The following is a 9,383-nucleotide window of genomic DNA, read 5'->3' on the forward strand; positions in this document are numbered from 1 at the left end:
AGAGGGCACAGGGCGACTCTTCTTTGAATTCTATCGTCTCCTTCATGAGGCCAGACCCAAGGAGGGAGATGACCGACCTTTCTTCTGGCTGTTTGAAAATGTGGTGGCCATGGGCGTCAGTGACAAAAGGGACATCTCTCGCTTCCTAGAGGTGAGGTGAGGTGAGGGGCTTTCCCCGTAGCCAGTCTTGGAATATTTCTGGGTAGAAGAGCAAGTCTTGCTTGCCAAGTGGGGTGGGGGGAATGGGACCATGGCCAAAAAGATGGGATGGGTTTTTTAGGCAAAGCAGCATCACCTTTTAGCCACCCTCTCACTTCCTGGCAAGATCTGTATTACTGCCATCTTATCTCCCAGGTCTAGACAGTCCTTCCTGCCACTGGAGAAAATTATGGACTTTGCAGGGAGACTCTAGCCTGACTAGATAAAGAGGAAAGGGAAATGGTTAGAAAAGTTACATTTTTAAATTAATGAAGAAAGTTAAAACCACATTATCTTGTGTAAAGACTGAATCAAAATACATAATTCATTCTATGTTTTATGGGCCCAGCTGACAAAGCTCCATGCTATTCATAGCCCATATTGTTCAGGACTGTGTGATCTCATTGGAGAATAATGAATGGACACGCAGAGAAAGTACTTCCAGCAATTGCTTCTGGCATGAAACTGCTTGCTGCTTTGCCATTACCCCATATTTTGATCATACGCATACATGGCACAGCAGCGTGGGAGGCCTTTCAAGCCATCCTCAAGAGAATATAACACCTCATATTTTACAGAGTAAGCTTGGTTATTCACCCTCCAAATAATTCAGCCCTAACTTTATGGTCCTTGGATTTGGGGTGGACTGAGATTAAAGCTGTTACTCAGATACAATAACATAAGTTGCCCATTTATACAAGCTTAATACTTGATGACTACATGTACAAATTCATGTTGTTTTCTTAGAACAGTATAGAGAACAGTATAGAAGCCAGTAGCATCTTCTGGGATTTTTAAAAAAGAATTCCTGTCTACCCCAGTATATATGCATACATGAGATGATACATAGTGGTAGCCCTGATTGTAAGGAACCAGAATGGCCAGGATTGTGACGGAAGTAACAGAATGGGGGGAACAGGGAAAATCTTGGAAAGGGTCAGATGGCCTGAAGAAGCCTGCAAATCACCTGTTGCAAACTTCAAGAAGTAGCCTCATTTTGATACCCTTTAGTGTGACTTTCCTCACCTGTCTCCTTCTTACAGTCCAATCCAGTGATGATCGATGCCAAAGAAGTCTCTGCAGCCCACAGAGCCCGGTACTTCTGGGGAAACCTGCCTGGCATGAACAGGTAAGTTATAAACATAAACTATTCCCACACAGGCATCAACTACCGTTAGATGAGTCGCTGTTTTGTTAAAGTATGAACCTATTCAACTGTTGATGCTTTTGTATGTGAAGAATTGCTTGGCTGGATTCTCTGATTACCCTTGTCATATCTATTAAATAGCTTTAAGATGTGTGGACTTCAAGTCCCAGAATTCCCCAGCCAGCTGCCAAGGTTGGTCACCTTGTGGTGAGATGAGTGGCAAATAAATTTTAAAAATAAAAATAAATAAGGTTGAGAAATATTAATCTGGTGTCTATATTTGCATGAATTTGATTCTTCTATGGTTTTATTATTTTCAATAAAAGAGAATATCTGTAGGTCAGGATTGAACTGTGGAGTTCTTGGTGTTTTCTGACTTTGGTTGTTTGCTTGCAAACTTTCAGTACCCAACTAGGTGAGATCGCTGTTTTTGTTGTGATTTCTCAAACCTCAAATCACCTTCAGTATATTTTACTAACAATTCTGTAGGTTTGAACAAATATTTTATCAGCATCACTTATTTATTTTTATTTACTTATTTAGCAAATGTATATGTTATATGGGTGTTGTGGGTATGCTGTCATATTTTGACCAATTCAGGGTACTTTTGATACAGCACAAGTAAAAACGCTAAAGTGTAAATGACAATTTATGAAGATAGGGCCAGATCGATTATCTACATTGAGAGCTTATCACCAAGGGATTGCTTCTGCTGCCTTGTGAAAGGCAAGCTAGATCCTGTGTCTTGGGGGCATTAAGGAAATTTGCAGCAGGGAAAAGGAATGATACATTGCAATTTGGGAACTGAGAAAAGTATTGCATTTCTCTACAGCTTGATTCATTACCCCATGATAAATTTTCATAGAGATAGCAATGTGGTCAATCCTAACCTTTACTCTAGTCCATCCTAATTCTAACCCTAACCAGGAGTCAGAAATGATGGCACAATCACAATACTCCCTCCAGCTACTGGTACAGGTTTTTATACATTTCTTATACATATGTAAATTTCAGTCAAAAGGACAATGGAAACAGGAAGCTTTCCAAAGAGACTTTAATGGTCAAGAGATTGAGCTATTAACAGCAATCAGGGTCATAGCTAAATACAATTATTCAGTCTACTTATTGAGACAGCTTGAATGTAATTGAATGTAAACAGGAAGATTTGCAAACAAGTATACTTGTTAGGTAAAAGTCAGTAATGAGCTCCATCTGAAATAATCTCTTCAGTGCTAGGGAAAGAAGTAATGGAATAACAATGGGTAAAGCAAGGAAGGAAATTCAAGGGTTGAGGAACAAGAAGGAAGAAAGTATGTCCTTTTTTTGAAAAGAGAAAAGCTATAGTAACAACAGTAGCAAGAGTTTTTACAAAGTAAAAAGCATAGGAACATGATCCTTAGCATGGGGAGCACCATTGAGAAAACATGTCTCAGGGTCTTTATTTGCTGAGGTTATGAGTGGTGCTAAAGACAAGCTAAAATATTTTCATAAATATCCATTTATATCCATAATTTTTAAATTAAGGAAATTGCTAAGAAGTAATTTTGACATATCCTGGGGTTAGTGGAGCAATTTGTTGTTGCTTATTTGTGAGACAAGAATCTAGTTTGGGATTGCCACTGTGATGTTTCTTTTGTGAAACAATGGAGTCTGTTTTTGTGTTTGTGTGTGATTATTCTAGACTGGGGAAAAAAGGTCAGACAATTTTAAGAACTTTCTTGGCCTCAACAAAACTATTTGTCCATTTTTATTCAGCTTGAGAAAAATATTTCTTAATTCAATAAAATAGTCCTAATTCATAAAATAGTAATAATCCAAAATAACCCTTTCTGTTTATTGTACAAATACTTTAAAAGAGAGCTTTTAGGGAGAGTAGCGAAAAGAGTTGAGATTCCTAAGAGCTAATTATGTGAACCCTGGTTTTCCTACAGGCCTCTGGCTTCAACTGTGAATGATAAGTTGGAATTGCAAGAGTGCCTGGAACATGGCCGGATAGCTAAGGTGAGCATGAGAAACCAAAATGAATTTGGATGTACAAGTCTTCATGGAAGAGTTTGGAAAGAAAACATCAAACAGAGCATCTTCTCATAGCTCAAAAGGCAAAGAGAGAAAAGAGAACCCGCCATTGATTGGCAATAGCTTAGAGAGGCATGGTTTTATCATCGTTTTCATACTATCCAGAAATTAAAGCTAGGAAGAGATAATCATCACATCGATAGAAGTTAGTGGAAATAGCACAGAGACCTGCCACAAGCCAATGTAAGGCTAATGTAAAGAATTAGCTCAGAAGTAGCTTTATGATGGGTGGTATGAATACCTGCTGATAATCACTTTTTGTTTGTATATATTGTCTTCCCAATGTAGTTCAGCAAAGTACGAACCATCACCACACGTTCCAACTCCATCAAGCAAGGCAAGGACCAGCATTTCCCTGTCTTTATGAATGAGAAGGAAGACATCCTCTGGTGCACCGAGATGGAGAGGTGGGAATGGTGTGGGAGGCTGGGCTTGCCTTCTTTCAAGAATGAGCTGAAGAACTTGCAGCTCATAACCTTTCTGTGGAGCCTGTCCCCCATGTGGCTTAGTTGTGGCCTGGTTATATGCTTGGCTATAAACATTCCACTCGCCCTTAGAAAGGCCTCCCTTGCCACACAGTCTATTTTTCTCCTTTTCCCATTGGCACAATACAATTTGTTTTTATGTGTTGCAGAGTTCTCAGACTTGATAGCTATTGGGCCTTTCACCAGAGGGAGCTATTTGGGCCTCATATTAGAACAGGGGTTCTCAACCTTGGCAACTTTAAAACTTGTGGATTTCAATTCCCAGAATTCCTCAGCCAGCTTTGCTGGCTGAGGAATTCTGGGAATTGAAGTCCACAAGTCTTAAAGTTGCCAAGGTTGAGAACCCCCTGTATTAGAAGCTTCAAGACCTCCCTTAAGAGAGGGTTTCTATATTTTAACAAATGCTGTTTTTGCTATTGCCCAGTAGAAGGCACTGTGGTAGGGGTCCTCAACCTTAGCAACTTTAAGACTTGTGGACTTCAACCAAGCTGGTTGAGGAATTCTGGGAGTTGAAGTCCACAAGTCTTAAAGTTGCCAAGGTTGGAGACCCCTGCACTATGGGACTAGTTTTATCTTCACTGGGCTTCATCAGCCCCATTTTTATATTAATCTAAGTTCAAAGGACTGGCATATGGACACTAGCTAGGGGTAGTGAATCTCAGTAAGGGCAAAATTAATCACATGGTACCTCCTGTTGGTCAGTAGCAATTATAGCAGCCATTTATTTTACCCCAGCCCCAAATAGCACACATTAAAATTGTAAATGAAATCTTATCCAAGTGCAGCAGCCTTTTTGTTGGCTTTTTTATGTCAGGGTCTTAGCATTAAATTGGCATCCTGTGCTTACAGAGTCTTTGGCTTTCCGGTCCACTACACGGATGTGTCCAACATGAGCCGCCTGGCAAGGCAGAGACTGCTGGGTCGTTCTTGGAGCGTGCCAGTGATCCGCCATCTCTTCGCCCCCTTAAAGGAGTACTTTGCCTGTGTTTAAAGAGACGTAACCACAAAACTGGCAAAGCGGAGGAGGAGTCTCAAACACAACCACCCCCAGGAACAGAAGAGAAGTGGCACCAGAATGGAGGAAATGGCTGGTGGGTGAGAGGGTGGGAGAGGACAGCCCGCATACATATGCAGCTCCCATCACCCAAATCTTCACCCATCCTCTCCCTAATTTGAAATGCCCCAATCAAACCAACCAATCCCACTTTCTGTTGGTAATCCTTTAATTTCCTGCTCTTTCTGGATGGGTTTGCCTCTTAGTTTGGTTTCTGCCGCTCCTCGGCTGAGCCCCCAGCAATGCGGGCTGTCCACTGACGCACCGCAAAAGAGAAAATTCCAGCCAAGCCCAAAGCTGAAATGGGCCTTGGGGCTTTATTGCCCAAGCTCAGTTTAGGAGCACAAAATGAGGTGCAACGGGACCTCCTTGCGTCTATCAGCGCCATTACTGGGGCGAGCGCAAGCTGGGAAACTACCAGTCCTACCTGGTCCCCCCAAGCCACACACTAGAGTATTTGGGTGCCTATCACACAGGAGACCTTGATACACCCTGCTCCTACAGCCGCTCTTACCTCTTGTTTACAGTTTATATATATGTGAGAGTTATGTGAGAGAAATATCTATATATATATAAAAGGTACTGTTACTACTGTACAACTGACTTTCAAAATGGTGCTTCTACAACCACAGAGGGTGGGGCTGAAGGCAGCTTCCGTGGTGCTTCACATGCTAGCCCGCAGGAATGGTGGGGGGAGCTTTTCCAACTGATTGCAGCCCCATCTTATAAGGGAGAGAAGGCTGACGGGCACCATTCTCCGCCCCGGGTGGCATGCAATAATACTTTTCTTCCTGAAAAGGCAAACCTCCCTCAGGCCAGGGGCTTGGGCCTTGCTAGATGGGGCTCATCTACCCCCTGCAGAGCTCCAGGCAGGGGCCCTAACGTTAGTGGTGCTTTATTGAAATTGGCGTCTGGGGTCCTCCTGGGCTCTCCCCGAAACCAACCTGGGCTGCCAGACCAGGCGGCAGAGAGCACCCAAGGACCAGCAGTGCTTGTTTTGGTCATCTCTGAACTCACTGGCTGTAAGGTTCCTGATCAGATCTTTTGGTTCTGCTCCTTTTCTCCAAGTTTGCCCCTTAAAACATAAATTCAGCTGCAGAATAATTACGGGGATAGGGAGGTAGAGAGAAAGAGAGAGGAGCCCCTGCCATCCTGCGCTGCAGTAACCCTTCTGCCCCATTCCTTTGTGATTTTGTGTGTTTGGAGGTCAGCATCTGCTGCCTTCTCCCCCTCCTTCCTTCTATTTGTGGCTGACATGGATTATTATAGACTTCCTGTTTTGCTTGATCAGACTCTGGCTGTGCTACCTTTCTCCTCCCCTCCCCCCCCACACACACATGTTGAGGGTTCAGAGGGGCAAAAATAAAGGTGGGCAGTTCTCTGTGAAGAGAGTTTCTCCAGGACCTGATGAACTCTCGTGTGCAAGGTCTGGCTTAGGAGTCAAATTTCCTGGAGTATATCTTGGTAATTGTGTGCACTTTACTCTTTGGGGCAAGGGGATAAATGACCTTCACCATGAGTCTGTGATGCACAATGTATAAGGGATGGCCACTGGGCTCTGGTCAATCCTCAGTGCACGGACTTGAGGCTGCTTCTCCCTTCTGCTTGCAGAGACTGATCCCAACAGGGTCCAAAGTTCTTGGTGCTAATGAGGATTTCTCTTCCCTACTCCTCCACAACCAGCTTTTGCCTCAGCAGCTTTTCCATTTGTGCCTCCACAGGGGACAGCATCTCCCCTCTGCTCCTGTCTTCCCTGTGTCCATGGTGCTCTCGGAGGCAATGGAGTAGATGCTGAGGCAAAACTCAGGAGCAGGTGGGAATGTTTGTGGAAGATAGCAGTTCTCCCTCTGCCTTCTCATTGATACTCCCCAACGCAATCTCTTGAGTGGTGAAACAGTTGCAGCAGACAAGGAAGGTCTCTGTTGAAGGCTGTTGGTCTTGGTGCTAAAATTTGGGGGAGTTAGGGTGGCAGGTAGGTGCCTCTGCTCACTTTCCTTCAAACTGTGAAGGGTGCTGGGGTCTTGCTCAGGGCCGAATGGGGAAGGGAGAACGGTGGTTACTTCGGATGGGGCTGTCTGGTAAGATACGCCCTCCCACCTGTTGCCTCCATGATAGGCAGTCTCCTTCACACTCCATTCTTCCTCTGACCCCCTTGGTCATTGGTTCAGTGACTGCCTGTCTCTGCTAAATTCTTCAATGGGAGGTTTTCCTTACAGGATTTCCAAGCCTTTCTTCCCAACCCATTTGCCACAAAGCTAGGGGGAGAGATTCCCTCTGGGTTTCTTGTAGTCTAGTTTCACTGGTGCTAAATGGGAAGTATTTATCGGAAGAGACTGTAGCTCAATGATGTACATCTTTTCCACGTAGAAGATCTTAAAATTCAAACCCGGGCATTTCCAAGTGGTGCTGGAAAAACTCCTGCCTGAAACCTTGTAGAGATCCTCTCACTCAGGGTTGACAGTACTAGGTTAAGGGATCTATGGTATAATTCAGAATAAAGCAGCTTCCTATGAGTTTGTCCTTGGCTGATTTCCAGCCAAAGTAATCTGAGCCAAAGGGCTGGTTGAAGGAGAGGAGGTTCCAGGTATCTCCCCAAATGGTGGGAAGGGGTATGGGTTTTTTTTCCAATTGTATGCTTCAGAGAAGAATTTATTTGGGGGGGCAAGGTATACCTTTAGTAGTTACATCCTTTTCTCCCCAAAGTCTTCCTTTCAGCATATTCGGTTTAGACACGGGGCTGGCCACATAATTCCTAATGTCAGTTCCAGTAGCTGACAGCTTAGCTGGATCCTCAGTGTATTCCTGGCACTGCCAGTGGACTTTAGTAGTTCTGAACAGTCCAACCTCTCTTCAAGCAGGGCCACATTTGTGCCCATCCAGTTCTGTCCCCAAACTGGAAGTGGCCTCTTGGGAAGCCTTTATTTGTGTTTGTCTTTCAAACTTTCCGGATGTATTTGCCTTGGGCCTGTTTCACTGTCCACCACAGAATCCAGCTGTTTTCCCTATGTGGTGGGGAGCAAGAGGGGAGACTGAGTTTACAAACTGATGTGACTCAGATCTTTTTATAAAGAACCTTTTGTCAAGGTTGCACAGCCCTAGACTGAAAAGCAAAGCAACCAGACCCCCTGCCTCCATTGCCTGAATTCCTTTGGCATTTGCAGAGGGACAAGGTAACAACCAAGGTGCTAAACAGTTTTATTACAGATCTCTATTAACTTAAGTCTGCTGTCTGGACAATGACTGTTTTGTTTTTCTTGTAGTGAAGTTTAAAAGAGCTCTATTATTTTACTCTTATATATTATTATAAAAAAAAGGCATTTTAACTTTGTACTTGAAACCTAAAGGAAAAGATTTCATGTGTTTTAGCTTAGACATTGAAGTAGCTGAGACGCTTTACTGTTTGTGAAAAAAACATGTATTCATGCTGAAGAATAAACTGTGTTGAGATCCTGGGAAGAGCTCAGCCCTGTTCCCTGCTCTCCAGCCGCCTCCCATCTGACATTCCATGCAGCTCAACCCAGATGTCCTTCCTTTCCTTTTTCAGTTCCATTCTCCCAGCCCTTCCGTGTTTTTCTTTCATTTTTTTGGGATGATTTTGGGATGCCCCATCCTTTCAGACGCTTTTTTTTTTTTAGGATTGCTTCTATATTTATTGACAAATAAATAATGTACATTTCAGAGTATGGTTCTGCTTTGCCAGGGTTGGGGAGGCCCATCTCCTCATCCCTATGGGCAGGCTGTTGTATCTCTGTGTAAGTATTGCTCGTGACATAGCTGTTTTATAAACTAATTAAAAGGTCAATGGTGCAGCAGATGTTAGAAAGTCTGTCCGTTCCGCCTCCATCCCATCCTTTGCGTTTTTCTTTTGTGCTCAGAACACTCGAATAAGGAAGGCTCCTTGCTGATGTACTTGTGCTGGAGAACACTTGAATAAATGTTCTGTTTTGTGCAAAAAGAAAAGAAAAAGGAGGCTGTCTGCTGTCATGTGCTTTTTGTATCCCTGTGTCTATGAGTGTTGAGAGGTGCTCTGAGGCAGTGCTGGTGGGATTAAAGTAATACCCGTGGAATCAAGTTACATAAAATGGGCAGCATACCTTATCAGCGGGGAAAGTAACATCACTACAACTGGGAAATAATATTGCTGCAGAGTCATGTATTTAAAAAAAGCGACATACAATACAGAAAATGCTAAAGCGTTTGCTTCCTATTTTAAAATTACTCACTGCATTTGTAGAAGCACTTTGCTAAAGAATACACTTCCAGGAAACAAAATGACATTGACAGGAACCTGTTATTAGGTGGCTATTAAAATTACTGACAAAAAATAAGATAATAGAACATTGGTACATGAAGAAAATGTATATGGTTGCTAAGAGTTGACACTGGCTTGATGGCACATAATCAACAACACTGGTAAACTAAT

The 9,383-nt window shown here is 43.2% G+C and overlaps 1 protein-coding gene across 4 annotated transcripts in view; it reads left to right on the top strand.

Moving 5' to 3' along the window:
• Positions 1-8,929, top strand: part of DNMT3A (DNA methyltransferase 3 alpha) — a 122,566-nt gene extending 113,637 nt beyond the window's left edge. For all 4 annotated transcript variants that reach the window (XM_039346070.1, XM_039346068.1, XM_039346069.1 and 1 more), the window contains 5 exons: positions 3-151; positions 1,242-1,327; positions 3,277-3,346; positions 3,710-3,828; positions 4,756-8,929. In XM_039346070.1, the coding sequence (XP_039202004.1) occupies positions 3-151; positions 1,242-1,327; positions 3,277-3,346; positions 3,710-3,828; positions 4,756-4,897 (566 nt within the window). In that variant the 3' untranslated portion in view covers positions 4,898-8,929. The remainder of the gene's footprint in view (positions 1-2; positions 152-1,241; positions 1,328-3,276; positions 3,347-3,709; positions 3,829-4,755) is intronic.
• Positions 8,930-9,383: the final 454 nt, after the last annotated feature.

This window comes from Crotalus tigris, unplaced genomic scaffold (genome assembly GCF_016545835.1).
Source record: "Crotalus tigris isolate CLP2741 ecotype Arizona unplaced genomic scaffold, ASM1654583v1 scf7180000017987.690289119674:8195010, whole genome shotgun sequence".
NCBI lineage: Eukaryota > Metazoa > Chordata > Lepidosauria > Squamata > Viperidae > Crotalus > Crotalus tigris.